The 15,156-nt window shown below is 50.8% G+C and overlaps 1 protein-coding gene and 1 long non-coding RNA gene across 12 annotated transcripts in view; one reads left to right on the top strand and one right to left on the bottom strand.

Moving 5' to 3' along the window:
• The first annotated feature begins 2,076 nt into the window (after positions 1 to 2,076).
• Positions 2,077 to 4,466, top strand: LOC309517605. Its single transcript, XR_014213210.1, has 2 exons — positions 2,077 to 3,711; positions 4,192 to 4,466. It is a non-coding gene; the product is annotated as an uncharacterized lncRNA (long non-coding RNA).
• Positions 4,467 to 12,227: 7,761 nt separating this feature from the next.
• The window catches only part of LOC309517944 (uncharacterized protein), a 39,913-nt gene continuing 36,984 nt past the window's right edge, over positions 12,228 to 15,156 (bottom strand). For 10 of the 11 annotated variants that reach the window (XM_082197619.1, XM_082197622.1, XM_082197624.1 and 7 more), the window contains 2 exons: positions 14,497 to 14,623; positions 12,228 to 13,810 (listed from right to left, as the gene is read on the bottom strand). In XM_082197619.1, the coding sequence (XP_082053745.1) occupies positions 12,411 to 13,810; positions 14,497 to 14,623 (1,527 nt within the window). In that variant the 3' untranslated portion in view covers positions 12,228 to 12,410. The remainder of the gene's footprint in view (positions 13,811 to 14,496; positions 14,624 to 15,156) is intronic. The other variant, XM_082197621.1, reaches the window with a different exon arrangement.

The following is a 15,156-nucleotide window of genomic DNA, read 5'->3' as shown; positions in this document are numbered from 1 at the left end:
CGTCCTCTGTCGTCCCCTTCTCCTTGCGCCCTCCATCTTTCCCAACATCAGGGTCTTTTCCAGGGAGTCTTCTCTTCTCATGAGGTGGCCAAAGTCTTGGAGCCTCAGCTTCAGGATCTGTCCTTCCAGTGAGCACTCAGGGCTGATTTCCTTAAGAATGGAACAGTTTGATCTCCTTGCAGTCCATGGGACTCTCCAGAGTCTCCTCCAGCCCCATAATTCAAAAAGGTTAATTCATAATTCATAAAGGTGCTAAATAGCCTCAAATGAGCTAGACATACTGTGTGTGTGTGTGTACGCGCGTGCACGCACGCACGCACACACACACACACACGGTGAGACTGGTGCCACTGCGTGACTCTGCCTTGATATTTGCATAAGAAATAAAATCATGCTATATATATTGCTAGATAGATATATGTCATTCAAGCTCTGCCCTTTATATATATTTAATTTATGGGATATCTTTTTAAGAGTTTCCCAAACCCTTGGATATCATAGAGTCGGATTGGACCCCCCCAGGGTCATCTAGTCCAGCCCCCTGCAATGCAGGAATCTTTTGCTCAATGTGAGGTTCAAACCCACAACCCTGAGATTAAGAGTCTCATGCAGTGCCAGATTTACTTATAAGCTAAACAAGTTATAGCTTAGGGCACCACTCTCGGGGGGGGGGGGCAGCAAAAAAATTAAAGGAAAAAAACCTGGATGTACATTTCCAAAATATAAGATAAACTTCTTAATTGTATTTCAGTTCAACAATTACTTTGATAAAATATCAGTACATATTTTGTTACGTGCAAATGGCTTTAGATACCTATTAGGTCCATATACAGTAGCATATATTCAACACAAAAAGCAGCGACAATTTGTTGTTAAGGACAGCTGGACATATAAAGGACCCCATGACCTTCAGGAGCTGAGGGCCACATCAAACCTCAGTCTGGCCCTGGTCTCATGCTGTACCAACTGAGTTACCAGCAATCCATATTAAGGGTCTTCTGGGATTTGGGACTCAGTATGGATCACTTTGGGAATCCCTGCCCCATGAAGAGAAGAAGAAGAGGAGGAGGAGGAGGAGGAGGAGGAGGAGGTGGTGTTTGGATTTGATATCCCACCTTCCACTCCCCTTCAGGAGTCTCAAAGCGGCTCACATTCTCCTTTCCCTTCCTCCCCCACAAAAAAACACTCTGTGAGGTGAGTGGGGCTGAGAGACTTCAGAGAAGTGTGACTGGCCCAAGGTCACCCAGCAGCTGCAGGTGGAGAGCCAAGAAAGGGAGCGTCACTCTGGGAATGAACTGCTTTCCCCAAGCAGGTGCCCTCTGGGTATTTTGGTAGTGTGCAAGACTCTTAATCTCAGGGTCCTGGGTTTGAGCCCCACACTGGACAAAGAGCTTCCTGCTTTGTAGGGGGTCAGGCTAGATGGTCCTTGTGGTCCCTCCCAAATCTACGATTCTATGACTGCCAGCCTCACCAGCTCCAGCTAATATGGCCAGATGATGCTTGGGGGGCTGGGAGGAGTTGTGGTCCAAAACATCTGGAAGGGAGCTGGGTATGTTAAGCCCGGAAAAGAGGAGACTGAGAGGAGATAAGGCCATTTCCAAATATCTCAAGAGCTGCCACATGGAGGATGGAGAAAGCTTGTTTTCTCCTGCTCCAGAGGGTAGGACTTGGACCAAGGTCTTCAAATGACAAGAAATGAGGTTCTGACTAAACATCAGGAAGAAGATTCTGACAGTAGGAGTTGTTTGGCAAAGGAAATGGCTCCCATGAAAGGTGGTGGACTCTCCTTCCTTGGGGGTTTTAAAGCAGAGGTTGGGCGGCCATCTATCATGGATGCTTTAGTTGAGAGTAATGCGTTGCAGGGGGTTGGCCTGGCATTGCAACAGAAGTTGCTGATTCATAGTAAAGTTTAAAGTCTGGCAGGGCAAATCCACCTCTTTCCTTTGCATCTGTTAGTATTTTAAATTTTATTCTAGGCTTCTTGCCCTGCCAGACAAATCTAGAAATATCTCTCTGCCACTTCTTGAAACAGTCTATTTTATCCACAATTTGTAATGTTTGAAACAAGAACAAGGAGTTGGGTATCATTCAGAGGGATCCTGCCATGCTGTGATGAGACCCTATCTTCACCCTGAAGGATAATTCCATCTTCCACAGGGCTCAGGAGGTGGTCTTCCCTCCTTTTCTCTAAGCCAAAGTCAGAGATGGAGGAAGAAGGGCATTCTCTAGAGGGGCGCACACCCTCAGGGTCAGAATTCAAGATAACAGATCCGAGAACTGGACCCAAACTAACCAAATGAATTGCAGTAGGGACAAATGTGAGGTTCTGCACTTAGGCAGGAAGAACCAAATGCATCAGTATGAGATGGGGGGGGGCACCTTGCTTATTAGTAGCGCATGTGAAAAGGATCTAGGGGTCTCTAGTAGACCAAAAGCTTAATATTAGTCGACAGTGTGATACAGCAGCAGCAGCAGCAGCAGCAGCAGCAGCAGCAAAAAAGCAAGCTAATGCTATTCTAGGCTTAATCGACAGAAGTGTAGTGTCCAGGTCAAGGGAAGTCACAATACCCCTCTATTCTGCCTTCATCAGACCACATCTCAAGTTCTGTGTTCATTGATGGGCACCACAATTTAAGGAGGATATTGAGAATCTGAAGGCTGTGCAGAGGAGGGCGACCAAGGGGAATTATTGTATTTTAATTATTGTATTATTGTATTTTAATATTTTGTTGGAAGCTGCCCAGAGTGCCTGGGAAACCCGGCCTGATGGGGTTTTTATCATGGAAAAGGAGACTAAGAGGAGATACGAGAGCCATCTTATTCTTTTTTTAAATCATTTTTATTTATTTTCCAATAGAAAACATCCAAATAAACATCTGATCATAATATTTCAATTAAAAACTAAAAAACTAAAATAAAAAGATCAAATTATAGTCCAAATTGTATTTATTAATTTCTTGGGGCTCCCCTTGGTCTGGATCTCTGGAGCAGATCTTAGTCCTGCTTCTCCTTGTTGTTTCCATATTTTCCACATCTCGATATTAACGCTTGGTATTTTTTTGTTCCTGGGCCCAGGATTCTCATTCATGTCAAACACCATATACAGTGGTACCTCGGGTTACATACGCTTCAGGTTACAGACTCCGCTAACCCAGAAATAGTACCTGGGGTTAAGAACTTTGCTTCAGGATGAGAACAGAAATCGTGCTCCGGCGGCAGCAGGAGGCCCCATTAGCTAAAGTGGTGCTTCAGGGTAAGAACAGTTTCAGGTTAAGTACGGACCTCCGGAATGAATTAAGTACTTAACCCGAGGTACCACTGTACTTTCATCATCCGAATAAAACTTTGTTAATATAAATTTTTTCCAACTGCCTTTTTCTCAGCTCAGCTTCAACTGATTCCGTTCCAATTCCGGGATGTTGTCCAAGTCTGTTATTTTTGATGGGGCAGCAACTCCTTAATTGTCCAACCTTCCTTTTGAACTCTGTTAAACCAGTACCTTCCAAATTAAGTTATTAGGCAAAACTGTTTGCAATATTAAACTGTGTTCCACAGTATCAGTCATTTGGTGATCGATCGGCCTTTGGAAACCGCACTCTCCCCCCTCTGAGCCCTGGGGGGGGGGGGCTGCTAGACACCCCTTAGCCTTTTCTTTCGCTCATAATGAATATAAAAAGCTTCTGCAAACAGCTGCGCTGTATATTGTCCCAAGTACCGTATTTTTCGCTCTATAGGACGCACTTTTCCCCCTCCAAAAATGAAGAGGAAATCTGGGTGCGTCCTATGGGGCGAATGCAGGCTTTCACTGAAGCCTGGATAGTGCGAGGGGTTGGTGCGCACCAACCCCTCTTGTTCTCCAGGCTTCAGGAGAGCCCCAGTGCCAGCCCCACAAGGTCGGGGGACAGAGGGAGGCGGAACGCCGCCATCCCGCTGTCCCCCGAAGTAGTTTGGAGGCTGACGGCTGGGAGACCCCCCCGCCAGCCCCGCAGACAGTGGGGAGGCGCAGCGCGTCTTCCCGCTGTCCCCGGACCTGATCTCAAGGCGGGCGGCGGGGAGAAGAGCGCTTCTCCCCGCTGCCGGCCCCACAAGTGCCTGGGGGAAAATAATGTTTTCCCCCTTTATTCCCCCCCCCAAAAAAAACTTGATGCATCCTATGGGCCGGTGCGTCCTATGGGGCGAAAAATATGGTAGTTATCTTGATTCATCACAAAGTCAGTCAGCGCACAGCTCCTCTTGTCTCAAAGAAAGGAAGAGATATAAAATTTCATGCTGCGTCACTAGTAGAAACTAGTGGAAACCATCGTGTCTCTTCCTGCATCTCCGTCAGATCTCTCAAATCCGAAATGAAGCTGAGCAGTTAGATGCCTAATTATAAATAAAAGTCCATCTGTACTCTTTTTTAAAAGTTTATATTCTTAATGAGGCTTGGCATAAAAGACCAATTATAATTGTTGAGTAGAGAGAGGGGGGAAAACATACCAAAGGTGATTCAAACACCTTGATGAGAATCTCTTTGAAGTCCGAACTTAACCTCCAGGAACTGTACACTTCTGCAGGCTTTTCCTCACGCTCCTTCAATCCAGCTGTGTCCGTTTATTGTCAAAATCTATTAATATTCCCAAACAGATGCTCCCGGCTATGAGAATGACATCGAAGGAGTGCCATTCGTTCTGTGCTCGTTGACCCAGTGTCCTGCCAGCTGCACTTTAGTGCACACAGGCAATCTCGGACAATCCGCGGGTCTTTGAGACAGTCCTCCCCTACCTTGCGGAGGCTGCCAGGGCTAATTACCCCCATATCAGCCCTGAATTATTGGAACGGCTGGGGTCCGATCTTGTGGGAGTTCGCCATTTCCCACCGCCAGAAACAGGAAGCCTTGAGAGGCATCTTCTAATAACTAAAGGGCTGTGCCATGGAAGATGAAGCAAAATGGTTTTCTCCTGCCAGAGGTTAGGACTGAGGCCATTGAATTCAAGTTACAGGAAAGGAGATTCCAGCTAAATAGCAGGCATAACTTTCTAACAGAAAGAGTGATATCACTGTAGAACAGACTTCAGCAGAAAGTGCTGGACTGTCCTTGATTGGAGAGGCTGAATGACGATCTGTCACAGACAATGCTATTTTTCTAGAAAAAGAGGTGCCAGAACACACCATGAACTTCTCCCTTGTTTTCCTAGAATGGCAATGGCACCCACCTGAGAGGAGCCAGAGCAGAGCTCTGGTGAGCTCCAGCTGAAAAATATCAGCCCTGGTCATGGATGCTTTAGTTGAGCTTCCTGCAATGCATGGGGTTAGATTAGATGACCCTCAGAGTCCCTTCCAACACTGTTTTGGTTGTTTAGTGGTGTCCGCCTCTTTGTAACCCCATGGACCAGAGCACGCCAGGCACTCCTTTCTTCCACTGCCTCCCATAGTTTGCTCAAACTCATGCTGGTAGCTTCGAGAACACTGTCCCACCATCTCGTCCTCTGTCGTCCCCTTCTCCTTGTGCCCTCCATCTTTCCCAACATCAGGGTCTTTTCCAGGGAGTCTTCTCTTCTCATGAGGTGGCCAAAGTCTTGGAGCCTCAGCTTCAGGATCTGTCCTTCCAGTGAGCACTCAGGGCTGATTTCCTTAAGAATGGATACTGTCAGGGGTTCAGGAGCAGAGGCGAGGGCAAGGGAGGAAACAGAGAGCGAGGGGGAGGAGGCAGAAGAAAAGATGAGTGATGACGACGACCCGAGATCTCCGAGTCTTTCCAGTGAATCAGAAGATTCACAAAAAGGAGCACCAGTGGTCAGGGCAAGGGGGGAGACTAGGGGGACACCCCAGGAAGATAGAGCCAGAGGGGACTCAGAGGGGAGCAGTTGGAAATCGGGACCAGCGTCACCGCCAGAGAGCAGGGAAGAGGAAGGGCGCCAGGGATCAAGCGCTGGCAGCTCACAACAGGAGGGAGGGCACAAGTCAGGAGTGGCCACACCTCCATCGGGGAGCGAAGAGACGGTTAGACGGAAGGTGGAAGGTTGGGCGCGCACACCAAGTTCAAATGCACAGGAAGGTGGCGCAGTAGGCAGCCCGGAAAGGGAGCCAGGTCCTAAAGCCCGGCGCAAGGAGACAGGAGGGTCCGGGGAGTCAGCGTCAGAAGAATCCCGGAAGGAAGAGATCCAGGGGGGCAGAGGGACCCAGAGGAGAGCTGTCAGGCGGAAAAGGTGGAGCAGGGCTAGGATATTAAGTTGGTGCACAAGGGGCGGAGAATCAGACGGAGCTTCGCCGATCTAATCATAAGACGTAGAGTTGCACGCAGCAGCTTGAGAATGGAGACTGTAACTCAATAAAGACTTTTATTTAATGATCGCTGGCTGGCGTGATCCTCTGTGAGCTAGGATCTGGAAGCAACCCTGACAGTAAGCTCCGTCTCTTCAAATTGTGGGCATCCACGGCCTCGCGGAGAGGAGAGAAAGCGGGTGCCTACTAGCGAGCTCACGAACGGCAGACAATATGACGGCCGAACAGCAAATAGCGGAACTGAGAGAAGCAGTGTCACGACTGAATGCCGAGGCGCTGGCGTCCAGGAAGAGAGAGGAGGAAGCAGCTGCCGCCTACAGGGATCTCCAGGTCAGGTTGGACGTGCTTACGAAGCAAGGGCAACAGACACCCAAACCAGAGGGGATTGGGTTGGGGAGACGCACAGGCGGTCTGGTCTCTCACTTCGATGGGAATTTGCAACAGTACCCCAACTTTAGAGCAGACGTAATGTGTGCACTGCAACTGTTGCACAAAGACTTTAGAGATGAACAAGAGAAGGTGGGGTTCATTATGTCCCATTTGCATGGAGACGCTAAGGCATGGCTGCGCAATTTGTGGAGAGATAAGGATCCTGCGCTCCAAAATGCGGACGCCTTTATTAAAGCGATGGATGGGTGTTTTTTATCAAGCATTGACGTGGATCTTGCCCGGAAGGAGGTGCATGGACTAAGGCAAGGGAGGGCCAGCGTAAGACAGTACCATGCCCGCTTTTTCGCTTTGGTCAGTGCCCTGGAATGGGACAGAGATTCGGCCCCTGTCAGAGACCTGTTTTGGGAGGGCTTGCACAGCTCGATTAAAGATGAGATTGCGAGGGGGGAGAGACCCCGGACCACGCAGGAGATCGTTCAGAGGGCGCTGGCGGTGGGGGTGCGGCTGGAAGAACGCCCATGGAGCAGGGACGAAGGGCGCGAACCAGCCAGGGGCTCCTCCTTCCTTCCCAGAGAAGCAGCGCGTGCGCAATCCACGCCTCCAACAGGGGGAGGGGTGGAACCGATGGAGGTTGGGAGTGCAAGGGCTCAGACAGCAGCCAGAGCCCTAGCACCGGCAGCAGTGAAAGCGAAGCCTCCTAGAGGGAACAGGAAGTGTTACATCTGCGAGGATCCAGGCCATTTGGCGAAAGAGTGTCCCCGGAGGCTCCACAAGCACACTGCAGCCTCAGCAATGGTGACTGCAGCAACGCAGCACGGAGAACCACAGCAGGGAAACGACGCAGTCTGGCTGGAGGAAGAGGCACTGGGGCCCAGCCAGACGTCTCAGTGAAGCAGTCCCCAGAGATTTTACAGCCCATGGACCCCCTTCCGCCCAAGCCAGTAGTGAGGCTCACCGCATCTCTCCAGCTGCCCAATGGAATCACCATGGACGTGCCAATCACCGTCGACTCGGGAAGCAATGCAGACTTCATAGGGCAGGACTTTGTCGACCGGCACGCTATACAGTTGCTGCCTGCCACGCTGCCCCTGCAGGTTGTCACGGTGGATGGCAGGGAGCTGCTAGGGGGGCAAGTGGTGAAGCAGACGCCACCTATGGTGCTGCGGCTTGGAAATCACAGGGAAATCATCAGCTTCAACGTCACTCAACTCTCGGACACGCCTATTGTATTGGGCATGAGTTGGCTGAACAAGCACAGCCCGGCGCTGGCTTGGTACCAGAGGCAGCTGACCTTCGGCTCTTCCTTTTGTGCTGAACACTGCATCATGCCCCAGCAGGAAGGGGAGCAAGAGGAATCACAGCTGCTGCTAGGCACGCTGCAAGCGATTCCCCACAAGTACGCAGAATTTTTGGAGGTTTTCTGCGAGAAGGAGGCAGACAAGCTACCCCCCCACAGACCATATGACTGCAAAATTGACCTGCTGCCGGGGGCGGCGCTGCCCAAAGGGAAGCTGTATTCCATGTCTGAAGACGAACTGCAGGAACTCAAAGAGTTCATAGATCATAATTTGAAGCGCGGTTTCATCCGAGAGTCCCAGGCAGCGGGGGGCAGTCCTGTATTCTTTGTGAAGAAGCGAGACACGCCCCAAAAAAGACTCGTAGTGGACTACCGCATTTTGAACAGTGTCACCAAGCCATCGGACTTCCCCATGCCCCGAATCGACGACCTCCTCGCAAAAGTACGCAAGGGCAGCGTGTTCACCAAGTTGGACCTGCGAGGGGCGTACAACCTCATTCGCATGCGGGAAGGAGATGAGTGGAAGACAGCCATATTCACGCCCCTGGGCACCTACGAATATAGAGTTATGCCTTTTGGATTGCAAAATGGCTCCCACGTTTTTCAAGCTTTCATGCATCACGTGTTGGAGGGGCTCCTCTACAAGACGTGCGTCTGTTTCTTGGATGACATCCTGATCTTTTCGGAATCGCAGCAGGAGCATGACAGACACGTCAGGGAAGTGCTGAGCAGGCTGCAGCAACATAGGCTGTACGCCAAGCTGGAGAAGTGCCAATTCGACGTAACGGAGGTGGATTTCCTGGGCTACAAGTTGTCTGACAAGGGGCTCGCCATGGACAGCGCCAAGGTTCGAGCGGTGTTGGATTGGAAGAGCCCACGCAACCGGAAGGAGGTCCAACGGTTTGTCGGCTTCGCGAACTTCTATCGCAAGTTTATCAAAGGCTTTGCCATGCAGACAGCGGCCATCACGGACACGCTCAGCTCCAAGAAAAAGAAGTTCATCTGGACAGCGCAGGCGGAGCAGTCCTTTCAGGCACTCAAGCGTCTCTTCGCGTCGGAAGAACAGCTGCTTCATGTCAACCCCAGCAGGCCGATGAGGGTTGAAACAGACGCCTCAGACAGGGCCGTCGGAGCCGTCCTGCTGCAGAAGGACCCGCAGGGGGTTTGGAGGCCGGGAGCGTTTTACTCCAGGAAGCTCAGCAAGTCCGAACAGAACTACACCATCTGGGACAGGGAGTTGCTGGCTATTCATGCAGCATTCAAAGCATGGAGGCACTTCCTGATCGGAGCCAAGCACACGGTGCAGGTCTGCACAGACCACAAGAATCTGGAGCACTGGCGCACGGCACAGTTCCTGAACCAGAGGCAAATACGCTGGGCTGAGTTCTTTGCTAACTTCGACTTCCGAATTGAGTATGTCCCGGGGGACACCAACGTCATGGCGGATGCGCTCTCCCGGAAGCCACAGTATCTGGAGGAGGCAACGCCAGCGACCGCCATGCACATCTTCGCACCGACAGTGTGGGCGTGCGCTGCGGCGACAGTTGACCTGGAGGCAGTGCGACGAGCTTTGCAGGATGACTCTTTCGCGCAAGCTAAGATGGCAGACGTGCACAGGGGCACGGCAGCGACCGACGAGTTCCAACTGCGAGATGGATTGCTCCTCCATAAAGGGGCCATCTACGTGCCGGGAGACGAACTTCGTGCCAAGGTACTGCAGCAGCTGCACGACGCGCCCACTGCCGGGCACTTTGGCAAGGAGAAGACGGTGGAATTAGTCGCCAGGGACTTCTGGTGGCCCGGAATGAGAGGGGAAGTCGCGGACTACGTGGCGAGGTGTGACACCTGCCAGAGGGCCAAACCAGTACACAAACCGCCGGCCGGACTGCTGGAACCGCTGCAAACTCCGTGCGAACCATGGGAGAGAGTGGCCCTAGACTTTGTCACGGATCTGCCCAGTTCGAGGGGCAAGACGGCTGTGCTGGTGGTGGTGGACTTGTTCTCCAAGATGGCACATTTCATTCCGTGTGCCAAGGTGGCCACGGCGGAACAAACCGCCAAACTGTTCATAGATCACGTGTTCAAGGTTCACGGTCTGCCGCGGTCTATTCTGTCCGACCGAGGGCGGCAGTTCATCTCGAACTTCTGGCAGAAGCTGATGGGCTTCCTCAACGTCACGATCAACCTGGCGTCGGCCAGAAACCCACAGACCAACGGGCAAGCGGAGCGGGTCAATGCCATCATTCAGCAGTACCTGAGATGCTATGCAAATCAACAGCCGGCGACGTGGGTGGATTACCTGCCTCTCGCCGAGTTCGCCTACAACAACACGAAGCACGTGTCCACGGGGGTCACGCCGTTCTTCGCCAACAACGGGAGGCACCCCAGAACCTTCCCGGGACTGGAAAGACGGGGGGAGGAGGAGCCGCAGACAGCAGATGCGTTCGCGTCGGAGTTGCAGGAGGTCCACGATCAGCTGCGGCGGCACCTGGAGCTGGCTAAACACGCATACAAGGTACAGGCGGACAAACACAGAAGGGTTGGCGAAGAGATCCAGGTGGGAGACTGGGTCTGGTTAGCAGCCCACGCAGTGCCGGTCAGGTCGTTGGCGAAGAAGAAACTAGGGCATAAACAACTGGGGCCCTACCAAGTCGACGAGCAGGTCAACCCGGTGGCTTTCAGGCTGGCGCTTCCGGAAGGTTCCAGGATGCATCCGGTGTTCCACAGATCGGTGCTCACTCCCTACAAGGCACCGCACAGGTTTCAAGAAACAGGAACGGCGCCGAGTCCGCTCCGAGAGGAAACCGGGCAAAGGGGAGTGGCACAGGAGGTGAGCATCAACGAAGTCACGGAGATTTTGGACTCCAGATGGGGGGAAGAGGGGGTAGAATACCTTCCCGCTAAGGAGGGCACCCCGGCCAGTGCCAACAGCTGGGTGCCGGGCTACGCTTTAGACGAACCTCTGCTCAAGGAAGAGTTTCATGCCCTCTTCCCACATAGGCCAATGCCAGCGGACTTTTTCGACGACTGGCTTTTCACGCCCACGCTTTCAACCAGCACGTTCCGGGGGTTCGACTCGGATGAGGAACCGCCACGAGACGCCCGTTCCCCGGAGGGGTCACCCTCGGGATCTGCTTCAGAACCCTCGTATTGGTGGGATGATCGACCAGAGGAGCAGTGGCGCAGAAAGTGGCTGGAGGGTCCAGGACGAGCAACGTCTCCAGAAGGAAGCGAGGGAGAGACGGACATGGACGTTTTCGGGGACGACCCGGGTTTCGAGCACGGCGGCACAGAGATGGAAGCAGAGGTGACCGTAGTCGACGAGAGCAGGGAGGAAGAACCGGAAGAATTCAGATGGAGGCCCGCCACGGGAAGCGAACTGTACCCGACATTCGTCCCCTTGACACGGCAGCACCCAGCTCCCGCACCGGAAGGAGGGGAGGGGGGAAGAGGGGGCTTCGAGGGGGGGATGGATGTCAGGGGTTCAGGAGCAGAGGCGAGGGCAAGGGAGGAAACAGAGAGCGAGGGGGAGGAGGCAGAAGAAAAGATGAGTGATGACGACGACCCGAGATCTCCGAGTCTTTCCAGTGAATCAGAAGATTCACAAAAAGGAGCACCAGTGGCCAGGGCAAGGGGGGAGACTAGGGGGACACCCCAGGAAGAAAGAGCCAGAGGGGACTCAGAGGGGAGCAGTTGGAAATCGGGACCAGCGTCACCGCCAGAGAGCAGGGAAGAGGAAGGGAGCCAGGGGGCAAGCGCTGGCAGCTCACAACAGGGGGGAGGGCACGAGTCAGGAGTGGCCACACCTCCATCAGGGAGCGAAGAGACGGTTAGACGGAAGGTGGAAGGTTGGGCGCGCGCGCCAAGTTCAAATGCACAGGAAGGTGGCGCAGTAGGCAGCCCGGAAAGGGAGCCAGGTCCTAAAGCCCGGCGCAAGGAGACAGGAGGGTCCGGGGAGTCAGCGTCAGAAGAATCCCGGAAGGAAGAGATCCAGGGGGGCAGAGGGACCCAGAGGAGAGCTGTCAGGCGGAAAAGGTGGAGCAGGGCTAGGATATTAAGTTGGTGCACAAGGGGCGGAGAATCAGACGGAGCTTCGCCAATCTAAGCATAAGACGTAGAGTTGCACGCAGCAGCTTGAGAATGGAGACTGTAACTCAATAAAGACTTTTATTTAATGATCGCTGGCTGGCGTGATCCTCTGTGAGCTAGGATCTGGAAGCAACCCTGACAGATACGTTTGATCTTCTTGCAGCCCATGGGACTCTCAAGAGTCTCCTCCAGCACCAGAATTCAAAAGCATCCATTCTTCGGCAATCAGCCTTCTTGATGGTCCAGCTCTCACTTCTATACATCACTACTGGGAAAACCATAGCTTTAACTTTACGGACCTTTGTCGGTAAGGTGATGTCTCTGCTTTTTAAGATGCTGTCTCCGTCTCCCAACACTATGATCCTACAATTCAACTATTCTCCTGCTGAGAGTTCTTGGATGGAAAGTGGGCTTGGTCCTCTGAAGCTCTTTCCACATTCCAAGCGCTGTTATGGTTTCTCCCCATATGGATTCTTTGATGGGAAATGAGATTGTCCTTCCGACTGAAGCACTTTCCACATTCCAGACACTTATAGGGTTTCTCCCCTGCATGGATTCTTTGATGGGAGGTGAGATTGGAGCTATGATTGAAGTTCTTTCCACATTCCAAACATTGATATGGTTTCTCCCCTGTATGAATTCTTTGATGGGAATTGAGACTTTCCTTCCAACTGAAGCTCTTTCCACACTCTTGACATTGAAATGGTTTCTCCAGTGTATGAATTCTCTGATGGGCAGTGAGACTTTGCTTCTGGGTGAAGCTCTTTCCACATTCCAAGCACTGATATGATTTCTCCCCTGTATGAGTTATTTGATGGTTGGTGAGAGTGGAGCTCCGATCAAATCTCTTTCCACATTTTAAGCACAGATATGGCTTTTGCCCTGTATGAATTCTTTGATGTAAACTGAGAGAGCCACTGTGACTGAAGATCTTTCCACATTCCAGACACTGATAGGGTTTCTCCCCTGTATGGATTCTTTGATGGGAAGTGAGACTGACCTTGTGAATGAAGCTCTTTCCACATTCAGAGCATTGATAGGGTTTCTCCCCTGTATGAATTCTTTGATGGATAGTCAGATGATTCTTTGTACCGAAGCTCTTTCCACATTCCAAGCACTGATATGGTTTCTGCCCTGAATGAATTCTTAGATGGACTGTGAGATGGATGCTTTTTCTGAAGCTATTTCCACATTCGAAGCATTGATAAGGTTTCTCCCCTGTATGAATTCTTTGATGGGAAGTGAGAATGGCCATGTGACTAAAGCTCTTTCCACATTCGAAGCATTGATAAGGTTTCTCCCCTGTATGAATTCTTTGGTGGGAAGTGAGACTGGAGCTTTGACTGAAGCTCTTTCCACATTCCAAACACTGATAGGGTTTCTCCCCAGTATGAATTCTTTGATGGGAAGTGAGACCGGAGCTATGACTGAATCTCTTTCCACATTCCAAACATTGATAGGGCTTGTCCCCGGTATGAATTCTTTGGTGGGAAGTGAGATTGGAGCTCTGACTGAATCTCTTTCCACATTCCAAGCACTGATATGGTTTCTCCCCGGTATGAATTCTTTGGTGGGAAGTGAGATTGGAGCTCTGACTGAATTTCTTTCCACATTCCAAACACTGATATGGTTTCATCCCAATAGGATTTATTTGATAGGGAGTGGAAAGGGAGATGGAGTTCTCTCCACACTCCACATATTCATATGGTTTCTCTACTGTGTGGATTTTGTCATGTTCTCCCTTGTTCTTCATTTCCAATTCAACACCACCTGTGATGAAGAAAGAAATGGATTAGAACCTCAGAAATAAATGGATCCCCAAATGACTGCACAATGAAAACTAACTCTTGTGATAGTGGAAGAACGGAAGAGGGTTAGGCATGAGGTCTTACTACAGGGTTCACTGCCTTTGTTGACTGGTATTCATGGACCTATTTGTGGGAACCTGAGATGTGCAAAACCTGGCTCTTTTGTTGAATGGATTTTGTTTGGCCGAATCATGGAATTTTCTGCATCTCTATTGTCAGTCACCTGTTTGTTGCTCCATTTCCAAGGTCCATAGACTCTTTGGTCAACCAAAAACAGACGGAAGCAAAAACAAAGACTCAAATCCTGACAGAATCTACTTTCACTTTCCTAAAAATTCTGAAAACTAAATTTATGAAGGCCTGGGCACTTCAGAGCAGGCTGATCAGGATTTTTAAAAGTCGTAACTGGAGGAGGAATTTTCAGAGATGAAACAATCCATACCCCTCCAGTTATGGTGACCTGTGAAGTGTTCGAATCCCAGGTGCTGTAGGTGGTGCTGTTGGGCCCCAAAAACATCTGGCAGGTTTCTCATTTTGAGATAGATAGATAGATAGATAGATAGATAGATAGATATAAATAGATAGATGATACATAGATCGATATATGGAATTTCAAAGCAGATATTATCCTCCAACTGGGAGCCTTACTGAGGGAGGCCATGATCCCACGATTCTCCTCCATGACTTCCTTATGCAAAGATCTCTGGTCAGGATCCAACAACGCCCACTCCTCCTCCGTGAAATGCACAGCTACATCTTCAAAGCACAGAGGACCCTGAAAGGAAAAAGACAAGGGTTCTTCCCTAAGGCAGCCTAAAGTTTATCTACTACACTTTGTGGTGTTGTTTCCTGCCTGTTCATTGCTGTGTTGTGTTAATTGCAGTGAGAAGACTAAAAAATGCTGAGCAAAGGTCCACTACGCTGTATCACTTGGTCCCGGCAGGGATGGCGCTCTGAGGGTTGGGTACCACTGGGTGTTTTTGGACCACAAAATGGTACACAAGTCTTAAATCTTGGACCAGCCAAAAAGGATCTGGGGTAAAATTCAAGGCTTGTGAATAGGTATTACTGACATGACTTGCAGTTTTTGGGACAGAAAGTATCGGTCTAATATGCCGAGATCTTTCCTATTCTATTGATTCAAGAAGGTTCTGGAAACTTGTCTGGGTCTCACATGCTACAAGCTGCTACAAGCTGCAAGCGTCTAGTCTCTAGATGATCAGCAATTTTTTCCATTCTGCCTGGAAATGAGCAGAAGGTGTTAGGGTGTGAAACCTAAGACGCTGGCAAGTTAGCAATGTCATGTAA

The sequence above is a fragment of the Podarcis vaucheri genome (genome assembly GCF_965113315.1).
Source record: "Podarcis vaucheri genome assembly, chromosome: 13".
NCBI lineage: Eukaryota > Metazoa > Chordata > Lepidosauria > Squamata > Lacertidae > Podarcis > Podarcis vaucheri.
The sequence above is the reverse complement of the archived record's forward strand: the minus strand, read 5'-3'. Positions and strand labels throughout refer to the sequence as shown.